The sequence below is a fragment of the Bos mutus genome, chromosome 14 (assembly GCF_027580195.1).
Source record: "Bos mutus isolate GX-2022 chromosome 14, NWIPB_WYAK_1.1, whole genome shotgun sequence".
Taxonomy (NCBI): domain Eukaryota; kingdom Metazoa; phylum Chordata; class Mammalia; order Artiodactyla; family Bovidae; genus Bos; species Bos mutus.
In genome coordinates, this window is record NC_091630.1 from 46,452,566 (window position 1) to 46,472,631 (window position 20,066).

The window sequence follows — 20,066 nt, forward strand, 5'->3', positions numbered from 1 at the left end:
CGAGTCTCTCTTTTTTAAAATATTCACTAATTTGTTTTATTTTTAGTTCACATATAAGTGATACCATAAAGCATTTGTCTTTCTGACTTATTTCTCTTACCATAATACCCTCCCAAGTCCATATGTGTTGTTATAAATGGCAACATTTCATTCTTTCTTACAGCTGAGTAATATTCCATTACATCTATCTATCTATATGTATATATATACACACACGCACATATATATACCACATCTTTATCCATTCATCTGTTGATGGACACAGGTTGCTTCCATACCTTGGCAACTGTAAATAATGCTGCTTTGAACACGGTGGTACATGTATATTTTTGAGTTAGTGTTTTTATTTTTCCTTAGGATTATATATCCTGTATACCTATATACCCAGGAGTGGACTTACTTCATCATATGGTAGTTCTAGTTTTAGCTTTCTGAAGCACCCCCATAGTGACTGTACCAATTAACATTCCTACCAACAATGTATGAGGGTTCCCTCTTCTCCACATCCTCGCCACCATTTGTTATATGTGTTCTTGTTGACAATAGCCATTCTGACAGGTGTGAGCTGATATCTCATTGTGGTTTGAATTTGCATTTCTCTGATGATTAGCAGCATCTTTCCATGTGCGTGGTGGCTATCTATTTGTCTTCTTTGGGAAAATGTCTATAGAGGTCTTCTGTCCATTTTTTAAAATCAGGTTGTTTGTTTTTTGATGTTGAATTATATGAGCTGCATCGTATCATTTGAAGATCTTTTCTTCCATTCAGTAGGTCGTCTTTTTGTCAATGATGTCCTTTGCTGTGCAAACACTTTTAAGTTTCATTAGGTCCTATTTATTTTTGCTTTTATTTCCCTTGCCTTAGAGACAGATGCAAAAGTCAACATTTTAAAATGTCAGTTGTTTCCCTAAAGTTTTTAATGAACTCTTTGAGTGACCACAGACACCCAAAGAGTTGCTTAAACTCTCTGGTCTTCAGTTTCCATTTCTAAGTGATGGGAGCACAGACCCACTTCACAGCACTCTTGTGAGGCTCCCAGGGGTCAGGTGTCTGTAGTCTGTGGCACCATGGTCGTTCTCAGGCTAACTCTGCCCTGACTCACCTGAACTTGCCTGAAGCTCTCCTGCCCAATGGAAACCCCCAAACTGGATGTTGGTGAAAATATTCTCCAAGGTAAATCCCTATTGTTACCAGTGCCAGGAAATGAAATTTCCTTTAGCCCATGATTTTGTGTGGCTGTGGGTTTTTTTAAACTGTACTCTAAGGAGTTTTAATGATGAAGTTGGAGGGTAGTTTGTCCCATGTCTCAAACATAATCTGTTCTATGTATTAGTCATCACAGATTGATTCTCACCAAGGCCCAGTGTCCCCCAGTAGTGGACTCAGAGATGAGCAATCTCATATTCATAGCAGACCAAGCCTGTGTTTGGAGCATGGGAAGTCTCCAGGTCCCCTGGCCCATTTCCTTAGAAGCACTCATCAGTGCAACCTGGAGTTTTCTATTGATGGTACAGATATCCTAGATAGACTTTACTGATAGGGTTAACAGAAAATATGTCTGGGTAGCTTTTAGAACTAGCCTCCTATTACAAAGATAGGATCTTGGAGATAAATGGGCTCTTTTTTACCTCCTGTTATAGATTTATTTCATTCTTGGTATCATAAACATCTCCTTATCCTGTCCAACCAGATGGCAGTAAAGAAAGATGCAAATCTGCAATGTTCTCACAGAGCCCGTGGTTATTAATGTACTTAATACATGTTGTTCTTGTTTAGTTGTGCAGTCATGTCCTGCTCTTTTGCAACCCAATGAACTGTAGCCCACCAGGCTCCTCTGTCCACGTGATTTCCCAGGCAACAATACTGGAATGGATTGCCATTCCCTTCTCCAGGGGATCTTCCCAACACAGGGACCGAACCCACTGTCTCCCGCTTGGCAGGCAGATTCTTTACCACTGAGCCACCTGGGAAGCCCTGACACATGTTACTTTGTAGTTTAATTCAATACATGATGTGTGCCTGGGTTAAAGGTAAAGTGTCATGCTCCCAGTACTATGTTGCTGTTGTATGTTTGTGAATGTGGGTATCTCCATACAGCATGACCAGCTTTGAAAGTAATGCCCCTTCATGACTTCAGGGGGAATCAAGGTCAAAACCTACCTTCTTGAAAAGGCATTTAGATAAAGAGTCAGAACAGTGATTATAACAGCCATCCTTGAATTTGCACACATTTCTAATTTCCATGAATGAACAAGGACTCTATTGGATTGATTTCAGTTCACATATTGATTCCATTGGAACCAATCAGTTTCTCCTAAACATAATAATCTTGAATTTCAACTGGTAGTTCTGTTGTTGCACACAACAGAAAGTTTAAGAATTGTGTTTATTATTTTTTTACAGATGGGGAGAATGTTTCAAGGTTTTTAATCATTGTTCTCCTACCAATAGATGTCCAGTTATAGAACTGGTAGAATACCTCCCTGAATGCATGAAAGTAAGTTCTAAAAACAAAAATCCTTTGGGTATATGCTTGGCGTGTAATAAAATGTGAAGATTTATTGTTGTAATTACAACCTAAACATAGCAATTTCCATCTTTAAAGTTAAGCGTCTAGTTTTATATAGGCTACAAGGGAATCTAGCCAACAAATTTGAGAAGGACCTACTTGGATTAAAAAATCCTGTTAGTGGTTATATGCAATGTAGGAAAATATGTTAAACATATTTTTTTTATTCAAACAATCCAAGTCTAGAGCAGAGAGCACTAGTGGAGGTTGCCAGCTGAATAAAGCCTCTAGATGTGGGGGTTTGGGGGCATGCATGTGGTTGTTTCAAATTTGCATCTATTAGTTGCAAACATGATTTCAGATTTTGTCACTCAGTAATTCCAGTTGTTTGGATCTGTCCTAATGAATAATCAGATGTATAGAAAGATTTATATGCAATGATGCTTCCTGGAGCATTATGAATAATAAAAAGTTATAAATATTCACATATGGAAAACATAGAAATTATTCCAAAATGCTAATAGGAATTACAGTTGTGATTATGATTTGGTTTTTCTTTTCTTCTTCATGTTACTATATATTTTCTAGTTCATTTTCTATAATGACTTGGTATTATTTTCGTATTATGAATTTTTTTTTTAACTAGGGGGAATTAAAAGTCTTTTAGTTTAGCCTCACATCACATATTTGTATAATAAACACAATCCTTCCCCCATGACCCTCCCCTTCCTCTGGTAGCCCAGCCTTCAGTTTGCCTACGCTGGTTATTACAAAGCTTTCAAACTGTAATAGCCAGGCCTGTGTCTGGTTCTTCCTTGCACAGCACAATTGACTGGACTTGTCTTTCTTTTTCATGATGTCTGTTATGACTCCTAGTACTGCTGCAGGGTCAAGATCAACAGAGACTGCCTCAAAATTTTTAAGTTGCCTTGGTGCTTGAGACCAGCCAGGACAGGCATGCCCTCCCAGTGGGGCCTGAGTTCCTGTGTCTCCCCTTCAGGGTGCTGTCTAACCCTCTACTGTTGTGTCCTGCAGGTGGGGTTGACCAGATGTCCCAGGAACTCTAAGGGACCCATTAATGGGGTTACCTGGGGCCTTGTGTCCACATCTGGTTTCAGGAGGGCAGACTGACTGGGCAGAGTTTCTTTCTCAGGATCATGATTTGGGGCCACCAGAAAGGTCCAAGCACACAGATTTGGGGTTACTCAAATTGTTTATGTAGTAGACAGGAACCACCACAAAATATTTGTCCCTACACTTCCCAGGGGAGGATCTAACGCTTAACTCTTAAGTGATTTCTCCCTTAACTGAGCATCTCGAGGGCCTCCAACTGTTTGTCATTATAATATCTGTGGCCTAACATCCTGTCCACACCACTTTGGATGTGAATTTTGTCAGTGTTGCTCAGTAAGCCAGGTACAGAAGCAAACATAATATTCCAGGATCAGGTACAGGATCAGATACAGAAGAAGCAACCTAGACTGTGGGAAGAACTCAGGAGTCAGCTGGAAGGTCTCGGTTAGAGACAATTAAGTTATCACTAGAAGATGCTAAGCAAAGGAATCCTCAATCATCCACATATTTTCTAGGAACCCAGAAAGACATCAAGTTTTAGGCAAAGCAAATGGAATATTTCTTACCTAAAATTTAGTAAATGCAATTTCATTCTCAGGTGCGTATTTTTCTATATCACTTGGTGTTGCTGAGGCATGCAGTGGTACGTGTTAATTCTTCATGTTTTAGACTTTTTTCCTGAATGACTTAGATCATAGTGTACAAGACGTTGAGGTACAAGAAGCAAAGGAAGGGGAAGGTAATATCGTGGGTATTATTTTAGAAATGGGACCAAATTCCGTCTTGGATCTAGTCTCCTGCCCAATAGCTTTGCCAGTCTTTTTCTCTCAAAGGTACTTTTAGATTTTTGCGTGATGCCCTCCACAGAAGACAAGTCCTCCCAAGACTACCATGTAAGTTTATTTTATCATAATAACTTGAAATGCATTTTAACTCTTTAAGGAATAGTAAAAATAATGTTACTAGAACTCCAGAATCTCAAAAGATGGTAATTGTCTTCATTTCTCATATTATTATATTATCTACTTATGAGATAATTTTTCCCTTGGATCTTCAGTTTTCTCTCATGATTTAATTGTTTCTAACAGTTTTATTTAGCCTTATTATTTATATCTTTATATTTTCTTGTGTAATATTGCCTGAAGAATGAAATTCTAAAAGAGCTAAGTGGTCTTTCTAGAAGGCATTTTTCCCCACAACTAGAGAGTTATTAGAAAGGAATCAAATACCCTGTTGGCACATTTATTTTTTGAAATTAATACAGAATAGCTTATTTATTTTTCTTCAGGTTAAATGGCTCAACTTTATTTGAATCACTTAATTTTCAGCAGAATGATAGGGTTGCATATTTAATGTGTTAAGAAGGACTTTGGGGGCCTATGCTAGACTGCAATTTTTAAAAATTGTTATCTTCTACAGATCGAGTATAATTTCACATATCTTCAGTGTCCATTAGAATTCACCAAAAAAGGAACACCTGTACCGGACATCGTATATGAGCCTCTTTTAACTCTCAATGTAAGTCCACTATTTTCCTTATTCAGGTAGTTTCTACATGAATTCTGTGATGTTTTGGTATGATAGTTCCAGGAAGGAGTCTGGAGAGAATTCCAGATTTATGGTTTGATCTCTGTGTATGCCATGCAGGCTAACTCTTTATTTGTTAGTAAAGAAATCAATCATACAAAATGATTTGTAATTTGGTGCCCTTAAAGTTCCACACTGTTGATCACCTTAGTCCTAATGGTCATGCTAGACCTGCCCAACCCAGAATCCAATAAACCATAAACAACACAGGCTGACCATCAGCATCTGCTCCTACCTCCATCCACTTCAATGCAGACATACGTATATGAGTTTCCAACAGTATAAAAACCCCAGGAAAATGCAGGGGGTGACAGTTTACAGTCATCGATTCCAAATTCAGCTAACCACTGGCCTCCAGGGTAAACGCAAACCTCTCAGCAGCTCTTATATCCTTCTGGAAGAGTGAACCCAATCTGAAAGCAGGCACTAATCACACAGTTTGGACCCAAATTTCCCAAGAGACTGGATCCAAACCAGTTCTTATTCCAAAGAGTGCTTTTACATTTCTTGTAAGTGAGGTCATGAAAGCCATGCAGACAATCTGCTTCAGGATAAACCAGGAGTTTCAAACTCAAATAACTGCAGAGGAAAACAGGTATCAGATGAGTGGGTTTCTGGTCTAAAAGAACAGCAGCTACTAGTTTCAACAGATTTTAGCCACGTGGAGCAGCAGACTTGTGGTGTAAATATTGGCAACACAAAAGCTTGTGTGCATGTGAAAGAAAACATTTGAAGGCTGGATGGCAAATGGTGGTGTAGGATCCAGATTTGTTCTCTCTAATATAGTAACTGAGCCACATGTGACTGCTTAAATGAAAATTAATGAAAATTAAAATCAAGTTAAAAATTCATTACTTCATTTGCAGTAGCCATGTTTCAAGCCCTCAGAAGCCTATGTGGTTTGTAGTTCTTTTGCTCAACAGCATAGATATAGAAATTTTCATCACTGCAGAAAGTTCCATTGGACAGCACTGTTCTAGATCAATTAAGAACTTTCATTTACCTTAAATGAGTTAATTTCCCTACGTGGAAGGCTTTGATACAGACCATGGTACCAGCCATCACCTAATGTGAAATCTAAAAGGCTGGCTGATGGGAATTCCTGGCTGTCCAGTGGTTAAGACTCCCCCTTCCAAGGCAGGGAGGTGCCGGTTCACCGGTCCAATCCCTGGTCGGGGAGCTAAGATCCCACATGCCTCATGGCCAAAAAAAGCAAAACATAAAAAATAAACAATATTGTAACAAATTCAATTAAGATTTCAAAAATTGTCCACATCAGAAAAAACAATCTTTAAAAGGCTTACTGAGGACTTGGAGTGTGAAGGAAGAAGAGACATGTGGATTTTATGCCTGTAAGACTGGTGATGACAACTGACTTTCACATCTGTTCTATGCAAATAATTTTAGCATCTGTATAAAATGATTCTCTCTAGCTTGTGTTTTTTTTTAAAGAAATATATTCTTGATATAATTTTTGATTTTTCAAAGTTTCTAAAATAAGCAAGTGTTGTTTTGATAAAATCAAAATAAAGTTATAAAGCCAGCAAACAAAAAGCTGAGTTTATACTCAAGAGTTTAATGTGATTGTATTTTTATTGATCTTTCCTTATTTCTCAGGCAATGGTGCAACATAACCGCATAGAGCTTCTCAACCACCCTGTGTGTAAAGAATACTTACTTATGAAATGGTGGGTATTAAGTAGTGTTTCTTTTGAATGTTGCTCTCATTAAATTTATTTAAAATCTTGCAAAACAAAAAATAAACTGACCCAGTAATATTTGATTATAAAAAAATCTTCTAAATAATTTTAATGGTATCTGAATACTTTATTACTTTTAATGTTTTATACTTTAAAAAGAAATATGTCAAAGGCAAATTTTGGTATTAAAATGTTGATATTAATTTATCTTTGGCATTAAATGAAATATTTGGGGGGATCATTATATAAAACACAAAGGAGCATTCCTGGGCTCTGCAGTTTGGCAGACAATGAAGTAACAAGAGTATTCCTGGGAAGAGCATTCAACTTGGAGTCAGAGCTAAAGTTCCTTCCATTAATTGGTGAGAGGTTTAAAGTAAGTCATAATTTCCTAGGAAGTCATGATTCCTTTTCTGGAAATGAAAAAGGCGAATTCCAAAATCTTTCAAGTTCAATGAACTTATCAAATACATTTCCAGAAGAGACTATAACTCCTGTTTCTGCAGGTATCTTAACTGAATATTTGTGGTTGAAACTACTCAGTTGTGGTTTGCTTATGTTTTGTAGGTTGGCTTATGGGTTTAGAGCCCATGTTTTGAACCTAGGATCTTACTGTCTTGGTCTGTTTCCCATGACCTTTCTTGTTGTCAGTATCAGACCAGGTATGGCTTTCAACTCAACTGGAATCATCAATGAAACTAGTGACCATTCAGAAATTTTAGACACCAAGGTATCTTCAATTGGTTTTTATATTCCAACTTTTTAAAACAAGAGATTTTCAGAACTGTGGGCATTTTTTCTTTAGAAAACACTTTAACCTCATAATAAATCTGAACTATCAAGACTTTGTTTAATACAAAGAGCTTATAGAATTCATATATGTAGCAACTTCTAAAACCCTTTGTAGAATGAGAGGGAATATAAATAAATAGATCAATAAAAGAGCTTATCAACTAACAAAAGGAATTGACATGTATGAGAGCCAGTGTACCTCACATGTATAAGGTGACATGTACCTGGCTTAGATGGGTGCTGAAGTATAAAAATTTAAAATAGGATATACAAGGAAGAGGGCTTCCCTGGTAGCTCAGCTGATAAAGAATCTGCCTGCAATGCAGGAGACCCTGGTTAGATTTCTGGGTCAGGACAATCCCCTGGAGAAGGGATAGGCTACCCACCTCAGTATTCAAGGACTTCCCTGGAGGATCAGATGGTAAAGAATCTGCCTTCAATGCGGGAGACCTGGGTTTGATCCCTGGGTTGGGAAGATCCCCTGGAGGAAGGCATGGCAACCCACTCCAGTATTCTGGCTTGGAGAATCCCCATGGACAGAGGAGCCTGGCAGGGTACAGTCCATGGGGTCGCAAAGAGTCGGACATGACTGAACAACTAAGCATATACAAGGAAGCAGATTTCTAGCTGCCAAGGATACTGGGGAGGGGGAAATGATGTTTAGCAGGGACAGTATTTCCATTTGGAGATAATGAAACAGGCATGGAACTAGGTAATAGCTGTATAACATTGCGAATGTACTTCATGCCACAGAATTGTATGTTTTAAAAGGTAACTCTATATGTAAAATGTAACATTTTTGAAATGTAAATTTTATGTTATATGTATTTTACCACAGTTAAAGAATATTATATAGATCCTTTAGAATTCAATTGGCAACCTCTATTAATAAAGACATTATGAAATGACTGTGTTGTCTTTATATTGGCATCACAGGAGTTTTCTGTTTAAAGCAAAAATGGACAGTACCTAGAAATAAAAGCAGATAAAAACAAATGTTTAATAGTGAAAATGATGAAGAAAAGTGTTGTTTTCTTTGATATCCTTTATAACTGTTTATCTTTTTTGTTTCAGAATTCCTTTGCTATAAATTTCTGTATGATTTTAGTTTTGCTATCAAGTATATTAGGTTACTGCAAAGAAGTGGCCCAAATTTTCCAACAGGTACATGATATGTTTTATATCTTTACAGTAGCAAATATTTTAATATGCAAAATATAGATTAATTGCTAAACAATTTATGTCAGAATAAAATCACATAGCTGGATGAATGTATAAATCAGAAATACCAAGTATAAACTCTTAAAAATGTAGAAATTACATGATTTCAGATAAGGCTCCTGCATTGGATGGTGCCTATTTGATTTATCTGAAGCAAGTGGTTCCAGTTTTATTAGTACGTATGTGTCTACCCAGCTTCGATGAACTTTTGGAAGACTTTTCTGTTTTCTCTGAGATATATTTCATATTTTGCTAACACACAGATTTTTTCAATTTGATAATTTTAAGTGTCACTGTTTACAGAGATAATTTAGGTGTAACTGTTTATTTGGCTTAAGACTCCATTTCAAATGGATCTTTGAATTCCTTTCCTAATAGGAATGCTTTACTTTATTAGATAAAATTTCAAGTTACAATGAAATTGGGGAACGTTTCTATTGCATAATTTTTACAGGTGTCTCAGTGGTAAAGAATCCGCCTGCCAATCCAGGAGACTCAGGTTTGATCCCTGGGTAGGGAAGATCCCCTGGAGAAGGAAATGGCAACCCACTCCAGTATCCTTACCTGAGAAATCCCATGGACAGAGGAGCCTGACCTGCTACAGTCTGTGGAGTCACAAAGAGTCAGACATGACTTAGCAACTAGACAACAATGACAACAATGTCTTTTTAAATAGGTGAACACACATTCAGATCAGACCCAAGGTTTATATAAATTATGTGTAGGTCTTTGATGCAGTTGATAAATGGCATCAATCATTTATCTCTCAGGGTAGAGGCTTTAAGTCTCTCATTATTCATTTTTTGGTATAATTTTGTGTTTTTTATAAGTCATATAGCTTTTATACAATGCCTCATTTTCTGAAAGAATTTACTATATTACATGATATAAGCACAAGGATATTTGCATTAAAGAATGTTAGTAGTAATAACAGTGCTTTGCATTTGTCTGATATTATACATCACAAGTACACACACACACACACATTTCCACTAAATTGTCACAACTCTGAGAGTTAAGACTGTGTTGTTCCACGGTTCCTTAAATGATTTAGGGCATATTATTTAATATCTCTTGTCATTATTTTTATTTTTTAAAGATGAGAATTACAAATGATAGTTTATATTGAACTGTAAAGTTGTATGATTTTTTTATTAGTTTTGGTCTCCACAGTTCCTTATTGATATGTAAATTATCTACCCTATAGGAAATCTGATGCTCAAAACATGAAATATTTAAGAATAGATGACACCAAATCATTATGGTAATTAAGTCTTAGCACCCCAAACCTCCTTAGAAGCAGCTTTAGTTCATTTTCCTGAGAAATCCATGTGCATGTCCTTATATAGACAGAAAGGAATTACTAAAACAACTTGCACCCCACAGGAGTTTCCTTAAGATGCAGTGAACTTTATGAGTAAAGCCTCAAAACTTATAGAATTGCTTAGGCTCCCAAAATGCCAGGTCAGCAGGAGAGGCTGGGGCACCTCTAATACTGATCTGTACCCAAGACTCTGAGTTAAGTCCAGGATGGCAAGAGCTGGTGGCCCCTTGGTCATAAACTTCTCACCAGCTGTAATGCTGGAAAAATGTTGTTACTGGTTACATATATATAACCATCCATAAGTTGCCAGGTTTCAGGCTCTACGTGTGGTAATTCTTTATTCTTTGCAACCCCAGAAAAGGAATTACTTTTTGGATAAGGACAACGCAGCCGAATGGATCATCTACACAACCAGCATCATATTTGTGTCACCCTTGTTCATCAGGATACCAGCATACGTGCAGTGGCAGTGTGGAGCAGTTGCTATTTTCCTCTATTGGATGAACTTCTTACTGTATCTTCAGAGGTAAAACTAGCTTGAATGACTTCTACATCCTTTGTTGTTGTAGTTGTGTAGTCACTAAATCACGTCCGACTCTTTGCAACCCCATGACCTGTAGCCCGCCAGGCTCCTCTGTCCACAGGAATTCCCAGGCAAGAATACTGAGTGGGTTGTCATTTCCTTCCCCAGGGCATCTTCCCGACTCAGGGATAAAACCCATGTCTCTTGCGTCTCCTGCATTAGCAGGCGAATTCTTTACCACTTCACCACCTGGGAAGCCCGTAAGCAATTGGTAGCATTGATACTGGGAAGCTGTGAATAATTTTCAGTGGCCAAGTGGTAAAACAATTCAAGATAAACGTTAGGAAGAAGTGAAAACAAAAGAAACAGAGCAGTTTGACAGTTTGAAAATAAAAGGCTTGACTCTTCACAAGTTCTCGTGTCCCTGTGTGAAAGTAGATGGCCTCAATGATCTCATCTATGAACCTTAGTACCTGGTGCCTCATTAACTATTGACACTGAATGAAATTCAGTTTCAGCACAAAAGTGAATAAATGTAATTTTCAAAACGTCCCTAGATTTGAAAAGTGTGGAATTTTTATCGTGATGTTGGAGGTGATCATGAAAACTCTGTTGAAATCGACAATTGTGTTTGTCTTCCTTCTCGTGGCTTTTGGACTCTGCTTTTATGTGCTCCTGAATATCCAGGTGAGGTATTTGCATGAGTCGTTGATTTTGTTGCTGTGAATACTGGGAATACATATTTATACTTAAATCTTAATGGTGTACAAAATTCATAATAACCTCACAATATTTGAATATTTTTTATCTGATATAATAGCATTCACATGGTTTTTATCACAGGGAAAAGTAAATGACTTTTTCCATTGTCAGGAAGTTTATGTGTAGTGCATGATGATTTGTTACATGTGCAGAAAAGATCTTTCTGATGACTTTTGTTGTTGCTGTTGTTGTTTAGTCACATCCGACTCTTTCGTGACAATATCAACTGTAGCCCACCAGGCTCTTCTGTCTATGGGATTTCCCAGGCAAGATTACTGGGGTGGGCTGCCATTTCCTCCTCCAGGGGATCTTCCCAACCCAGGGAATGAAGCTGTGTCTCCTGCTTGGCAGGCAGATTCTTTACCACTGAGCCACCAAGGAAGCCCTTTTGATGACTTTACCACCAGTTTGTTAGTATTAATAGTTCTTATTACTGTATTTCAGTAGCATATTCTTATGACTATTTTTTAAAAAAGTATTTTAAATGTGATTTCTATCATTTTACTCTCTAGGGAACATTTTTTTTCATTATATACAATTTGAATTTCATTTTCCCCTTACTATCTTTTCCCAGGATGCTTTCAGCTCTCCATTCCTTTCTATAATCCAGACCTTCAGCATGATGCTAGGAGACATCAATTATCACGATGCCTTCCTAGAGCCATATTTGAAGAATGAACTGGAGTATCCACTTCTCTCCTTTGTACACCTTATCATATTCACCATGTTCGTCCCAATTGTCCTCATGAATTTACTTGTAAGTAATTTATACTATTGTTTGCTGTCAGTAGATCACTTGGGACATTTAAGAATGATAATGCTTCGTAGCCTCTTTTGTCTCCTTTCACGAAGGGAGAAGAGGAACTGCTATAAAATTCATTCATTCAACATTCATTAGTACCTGGGGCGAGCCAGGCAGTGTGAGGTTAGGAGATGCTAAGATGCATCTATTTGGCAAATATTTACCAAGAATCTACAAAAATGCCAGACACTGATCCAGGCCCAACAGCGGTGAACAAAACAGACCAATACCCAGCCCTGACGTGACTATAAACTTGTCATGAGGATGAGTAGTAAACAAATAAATGTGTAGCCTGACATCACCCCTAAATGCCATGAAGAAGTACAAAGTATCGACAGAGTAATAAGGTAATGATGAATGGTGAGTGCCGCTTTGCAGTTGGGCTGAGGGTCAGAGGTTAGGCAGAGACCTTCATGGAGTGGAAGATTAAGACCTCATCTCTGCCCTAGAATTTCTCATTGACCCTCTAGAGATTCAAGCAGGGAAGAGTCGCTCATGCAGAGGGCGTCGGCAGCATTCAGCTGCCACGTCTGAGCCAGTCAGAGCCTGGATGACCTCAGCAGACACAGGTGTTTTCTTCCACAGAGAGTGTGCTCCAGCCACAGGCATCTTGGTTGATGCAGACAGAAATACATCCCAATTCAGGGTCCATGGGGAGCCTTCACTGGCAAAATTGTTACTGAATGTGTGGCTGTCCATAGAAATAAATATTTATAGATAAATAAATTAAATGGACAAGCACACATTCAGTACATTTTGTCTGAATCTGACTATATAGCAGAGACTGTGCTAGGCTGTGTTGGTGGAAAAAATAATAACAATACAGACTACTTAATGTTTTGATTCATTCTGTTGTTGAGTCACTAAGTCGTGTCTGACTCTTGCAGTCCCATGGACTGTTCTAAGCACTGGGCATACGGTGGTGTCCTGGGCAGACAGAGTCCTTCTCTCATGGAGTTCACTTGACTCTGAGCTCCTTGAGAGCACGGACTGGTTTTTTCTCTCTGGCTATTGCCTGTAGAAGGCTAATTTGGCATAGACAGGTATGAAGTTCCTAACAAGTGATAAGAGAGTGAGTGAATGTAGCTGATTTAATTCAGGTTCAGTAGAAGGCAATGGCACCCCACTCCAGTACTCTTGCCTGGAAAATCCCATGGATGGAGGAGCCTGGTAGGCTGCAGTTCATGGGGTCACTAGGAGTTGGATACGACTGAAGGACTTCACTTTCACTTTTCACTTTTCACTTTCATGCATTGGAGAAGGAAATGGCAACCCACTCCAGTGTTCTTGCCTGGAGAATCCCAGGGACAGGGGAGCCTGGTGGGCTGCCGTCTATGGGGTCGCACAGAGTTGGACACAACTGAAGTGACTTAGCAGTAGCAGCAGAACTGAGCTGACAGCTTACCTCACTTAATTCTACCTAGCTGTGGATTTCTAGAGGGAGATTTTATCAGAGCCTCACCTACCTTTAAAGTGTACCTTTTCCTCCCAAAATATATGGAAGATATAAATTCCTTCCATTCCCTCAGTTTAATGTTTTAGCTTTTCCATGTTGTCAGGTCACTCTTGTTTCCCTCAAGTGCTCAACTCCTGGAGTTTGCAACCATTTTGCATGGCTACACCAATCCCAGGCTTCCCTTGTGGCTCAGCTGGTAAAGAACCCGCCTGCAATATGGGAGACCTGGGTTTCTATCCCTGGGTTGGGAAGATCCCCCGGAGAAGGGAAAGGCTACCCACTCCAGTATTCTAGCCTGGAGAATTCCATGGACTATATGTAGTCCATGGGGTCTCAAAGAGTCAGACACGGCTGAGCGACTTTCACTTCACCCCTGTCTTGTCCAAAAGTAACATATTTTCATTTTAAGTTACGATGAAGTGCAGGTTAATCTGTGTGCCCTCACTTTTCATGAGAACACGTATGACTACTGGACCCACTGATGTGACCACCACTGTTGCAAAGGTCTACAGGCTTTTGCAGGCTTCTGTACGGCATGTAAGCACAGTGTCTTGAGGCCCTGCTAGTAAATTTCAAGCCCACTCTGCCTGTAGTCAAAGGGACAACACACAGACTTTTAGATGAGTCATTAAACCAATAGTGATTCGCTGCCCTGTTGTCCTTCAGATTGGTTTGGCAGTTGGTGACATTGCTGAGGTCCAGAAACATGCACTGTTGAAGAGAATTGCCATGCAGGTAAGTGTTCTATTCCATCATGACTTACTGAACTCACTAATGACTTCCCAATTATTCATGGATAAACACTGCTGATTTCTGAGAACACAGTTATTTAATACAGGCATTGTCTGAGCCCTGAGAGGCACCCCACCCTGCCGGTTCTTTGTGTCAGTGGAGCATTCCTGCTCTGGTCTGAGAGTCAGTAATCATGAAAAAGATTTCCCCCAACAACCTCAGCAGAGAAACTGGGTAATTGCCTGAGCCTCTTTCTATGTTGGCATTTGGCCAGCCAGGTAGTTAGAGGCTGGACCAAGAACGTCACTGATTCTTGTCAATAAATCCCAAACGTACTTTAGGTGGAACTTCACACCAGCTTGGAGAAGAAGCTGCCGCTCTGGTTCCTACACAAAGTTGATCAGAAATCCATCATCGTGTATCCCAACAGACCCAGATACAGCAGAGGGATATTAGTAAGTACATGTGACAAATACTGTCATCAATCACATGATATTGACATTCATTCTTTGTGTTATCCCTAAGGGTGCCTGTTTATGGGCAAAGTTCCCATCTTCCAAGTGGCTCATCCATAGCCTCCATGTTAAATACGTACCACATCCCCCCAGTGAGAGCAGAGGGTGGGTGGACCAGTGTAGGTATACTTCATTTCTTCTTCCTAGTCACATGTGACTTACATATGTGTGCAGATATGTGTGTACATATATAGAATACATGTGTATATATACACAGCTACTTACACACACAGGGAGAGTGTGCTATTGCTATTGCTAAGTCACTTCAGTCGTGTCCGACTCTGTGTGACCCCATAGACGGCAGCCCACCAGGCTCCCCTGTCCCTGGGATTCTCCAGGCAAGAACACTGGAGTGGGTTGCCATTTCCTTCTCCAATGCATGAAAGTGAAAAGTGAAAGGGAAGTCACTCAGTCGTGTCCGACCCTCAGTGACCCCATGGACTGCAGCCTTCCAGGCTCCTCCATCCATGGGATTTTCCAGGCAAGAGTACTGGAGTGGGGTGCCATTGCCTTCTCCACAGGGAGAGTGTACATTACAGAAAATATACAAAGTATCAAAGACTGGACAAGGCTATTGCATTATGATGGAAAAGAAACTTATACTAACAGTCAGAAGTACTGGATTCTAATTCTTTCTGAGTTCTTCATAGGTTGAGTATCCATTATGTAGTTATAAATGATAAGGTCAATCTCAGTATGGGCTTAGGCTTTATTCTGCACTACATTATTTTTGTTTGATTTCTCTCATAAAAATGTGGTTGCCATCACCACTGAAACACAGAAAGCTCAGCAGCTAATTCTCTGGCCTGGAGCTCATTGAGTTCCAGGCTCCTGTAGCCAACGGTCTATATGACATCTTCTCTGGTGTATCTCCAAGGTACCTCAAATACTGCTGTTCAGAACAAACTCATGCAAAGCACACTTATGATCTCTACTCCTCTTGTTTCACCTCCTCCCAACATCCCCTACAGGGAGAGGTTGAAACCATCCCATCTTTTCCCAGACCTTCATGTTTCACTGGATGTCAGCACCATTCATTTGCCTGTGAGAGATGTCGTCCATCTCCTTTCCCTTTCTCACCTTCACACCCAATCGATCGCACATTTGGTCCACATGACTTCCCATGTGGCCTGTGCAAGTGGCCATCCTCTCCTGCCTGGATGGCTACAATTACCTCATTCCTGGTCCTTTCACACCTGCCCTTGACCCTTTGTGGTGCACTTATGGTTTAAAAGACATTAAAAAGCTAACAATATTGTAAAGCAATTATCCTCCAATTAAAAATACATAAATTTAAAAAATATGTATAAAAAGCAAAAAATCCTATGATAAACCATTATGGAAAAGAATAGTTAAAAAATGTGTATGTAAGTATAATCAAATCACTTTGCTGTACAGCAGGAATTAACAACATTGTAAATCAACTACATTTCAAGAAAAATAAATAAGAAAAAAGACACTAAATTAAAAAAAAAACCTGTATTTCAGAAATTTCCCCATGTGACATTAAGTTGTGTTGGATAATGGTGCAGAGCAGTTTGAGAGAAATAACAACCAATCATGTGTGGAATTCGCTATTTGTGTTGGATGTTTTTAATGAGAAAATATAATATGGTTCAGTCACACCTTTTCCTAAATAATCCCCTATTCCAGTTTATTCCACCTTCTATATTAACTATACATCTTATACATCCCTCAGTTACATGTGTGACTTCATTTTATGGCTGTGTGTATTTGTCTACTTCTATCAAGAGGCTGTGAGCTCCTTGAGGGCCATGATTGTGTCTCTGAATATTTGTGCTGGCATGCCCAGCTTGTAGCTGACTGATGGCACCTGTTCAGGAACTAGTTCTTGAATGGAGTTCTACCTGAATAACTGTTAATCTCTTATCCCATAGCGTGGTGTATTTCATTATATCTTTTGCCCCCATGAAACAAGACAAGAAATACCAAATGTTGATACATCTTTAGAAACAGAAATAATGAAACAAAAGTACCGGTATGTATTTTTCCTTTTATCTATATTAAAAAAATTTAACACTCTTAATGATGAATAGTAAAAGTCTATATTGTCTAATTGTGTTTATCTATATTGTCATGCTTTAATTGATGATGTGGCTAGTATACTGAGAATTTTGAGACTGTTTCTTTTTAGACCCAACAACTGACTTGCTGCTACTGACAGGTCATTTTGCCCAACAGTATCCTAAACTGCATTCTTCATCAGCTGTCTGAATTCTTACATCAAAACTCTATAAGCTTTGAGGATCTCTGGAGAAACTATGCAGTGTTCAGTGGTGAAGCCTGAGGGCTTCAGGGCTAATTTACCTGCTTTCAAAGACCTATTCAACTGTTTTCTAACTACATGATCCTAGGCAAGGTGTTTAACCTTCCTGTGCAACTAACTGTGTTTTAATCTTTAAAATGGGGATGAAAATTAAACTTCAGAGAACCACTTAAACTTTTAAAATATGTATTCATTAAGAGGATCATGACTACTGAAAGTGAAGTGATAGTCACTCAGTCGAGTCCAACTCTTTTCTACCTTATGGACTGTAGCCTGCCAGGCTCCTCTTCCCATGGGATTTCTGTCCATATTCTTTCCAGGCAAGAATACTGGAGTGGAGTGCATTTTCCTTCTCCAGGGGATCTTCCCAACCCAGGGACTGAAGCCAGGTCTCCTGCAGTGCAGGCAGATTCTTAACCATCTGAGCCACCAGGGAAGCCCTTGGTACAGTTAATCTGATCTAGAACCCAGTATGAAGGTTTTCTGTACTCAAGGACTGGAAGGATAATTGAAAATTAACCCATGAAATGTATTTCCTTTCAGGCTGAAGGATCTCAGTTCTCTTCTGGAAAAACAGCATGAGCTTATTAAACTCATCATTCAGAAGATGGAAATCATCTCTGAGACAGAGGATGAAGATTACCACAGTTCTTTTCAAGACAGGTTTAAGAAACAGCAGTTAGAACAAAGGAATAGCAAATGGAATTGTGTATTGAGGGCGGTAAAGGCAAAAACACACAGCCCTTAAGTATTAGTTGTCCAACTGTGCAATGGATTCCTGATGGTCAGATGGGGGGTTATGTGACTTACTGGGTCTACATTCCAATTTGACAAGAGTGAAGAAAAAGCAGAAATATGATTCTGATTTCACTATATGTGAAATCATGGTTCCTGTATTCTATATAAAAGGTAGACTCTCTGTTTCTCTTCATATTTTCTGCCAGTCACTATGTACAGGGATTATCCTTGCTAATAAGTTCAGGTTGGACTTTACCTCGAATTATCTGAGTGGGTAGAAAGCTCATTTACTAGAACACACATTGTAATGATAAGGAGTAATATGTGTAATAACTATTAAGCTAGAATACAAATGTCAATACTGGATCCCTGCTTAATAATTTACAGTAGGGAAATGCATTAGACAATGAAGTATTGAATTAGATCCTACCACTTGGTATTAAAACGCTGTGTTGAAAAACTCTGTGCATGGAATCCTGTGTGCTGTGTTCCCACCAGAATAAATTCCCCACCTTCAGGCTGTTCCTAACACACCTGATGTCACGTTGAGATGAGGCCCCAATTAATAGACCTTCTGTTATACATGAATTTTACTATATGTAGCGTCTGTTATTTCTGTATATTTTGTTTGCTGCTGATGACAATAAATGTAAAATCTATATAGTTACCCCAGGGATTATTGTGTAAGCCTTCTATTATTAATACATTTATTTTTGAGATTTGCAAAAACACCTCCATCATCTATGTCCTTTTTCTTTTGATGTCCAGTACAAAGTGTGATCAACGCCTCATCATTGATCTTTCAAAGTCCTTCTCTTGTTTCATTTTCCTCTTCGCCTCAAGTCTCATGGTACTCCCTGCCCAGGAAACACCCTCTTTAATGAACGTCTTTGACCGGGTATGCATTTTTGTGTTGTGTTGAACAGTGTTAAGTTTGGGGTGTGTTTTTACTTACATAGGTGATTTGCTATGCCCTCTTTCTTACTTCTTATTCTTACTTACTTCTTGTTCTCTTGCTTACTTCTTTCCATTGGATATTATGTCTGCAGGACATAACTGAGTTGCCCCCTGTCCAGTGAGTAAGAACTCTGACAGCTGCTCACTGTCATGGTGTACACCCCGCAGAGGACTCATCTCTGCTCCAGAGATGGACACAGTGGTGTCCTCCCTCTTCCTCCATCACACACATTCCCAGACACTGTCATACAAACAGGTCGAGTGCTGAGAGACAATATATATTATGAAAAAAACAGACATAGAGAATAGACTTGTGAACACAGCAGGGGAAGGAGAGGTTGAGACGAAATGAGAGAGTAGAATTGAAACACATACATTACCATATGTAAAACAGATAGCTAATGGGAAGAGCACCAAAGAACTGATTCTTTCAAACTGGTGCTGGAGAAGACTCTTGAGAGTCCCTTAGACAGCAAGGAGATCAAACTAGTCAATCCTAAAGGAAATCAACCGTGAATATTCATTGGAAGGACTGATGCTAAAGCTCCAATACTTTGTCCACCTGATGCAATGTGCCAACTCATTGGAAAAGACCCTGATGATGGGGAAGATTGAGGGTAGGAAGATAAGGGGGCAACAGAGAGTGTGATTGTTGGATGGCATCACTGACTCAATGGACATGAGTTTGAGCAAACTCAGGGAGATAGTGAAGGACAGGGAAGCCTGGTGTGCTGCAGTCCATGGGGTCATAAAGAGTTGAACATGACTGAACAACAACAACAATGGGGAGAAGCTGTATAATACAGGGAGCTCAAGCTGGTGCTCTGTGACAACCTAGAGGGGTGGGATGGGGTGGTGGGTGAGAGGGAGGTTCAAGAGGGAGGGGACATATGTATACTTATGACTGATTCACATTGTTGTACGCCAGAAACCAACATAACATTGTAAAGCAGTTATTCTCCAATTAAAACAAAACAAAACAAAACACTTCATGGTTTCCCATCTCCATACCTCTTACTATCGCTCTTCCACCCAGAATGTCCTCTGCCTCCTCTCTCCAGCTTTTTTCCACTTCAGTTTAAATGGC

At 39.2% G+C, this 20,066-nt stretch overlaps 1 protein-coding gene across 1 annotated transcript in view; it reads left to right on the plus strand.

Moving 5' to 3' along the window:
- TRPA1 (transient receptor potential cation channel subfamily A member 1) overlaps positions 1-18,681 on the plus strand; it is a 55,677-nt gene extending 36,996 nt beyond the window's left edge. The window contains exons 15-27 of the mRNA XM_005907230.3: positions 2,404-2,497; positions 4,417-4,476; positions 5,003-5,101; positions 6,788-6,858; positions 7,438-7,600; positions 8,737-8,826; positions 10,564-10,733; positions 11,288-11,417; positions 12,067-12,249; positions 14,417-14,485; positions 14,824-14,937; positions 16,896-16,996; positions 17,828-18,681. Coding sequence (XP_005907292.1) covers positions 2,404-2,497; positions 4,417-4,476; positions 5,003-5,101; positions 6,788-6,858; positions 7,438-7,600; positions 8,737-8,826; positions 10,564-10,733; positions 11,288-11,417; positions 12,067-12,249; positions 14,417-14,485; positions 14,824-14,937; positions 16,896-16,996; positions 17,828-18,032 — 1,549 coding nt within the window. The 3' untranslated portion in view covers positions 18,033-18,681. The remainder of the gene's footprint in view (positions 1-2,403; positions 2,498-4,416; positions 4,477-5,002; positions 5,102-6,787; positions 6,859-7,437; positions 7,601-8,736; positions 8,827-10,563; positions 10,734-11,287; positions 11,418-12,066; positions 12,250-14,416; positions 14,486-14,823; positions 14,938-16,895; positions 16,997-17,827) is intronic.
- Positions 18,682-20,066: the final 1,385 nt, after the last annotated feature.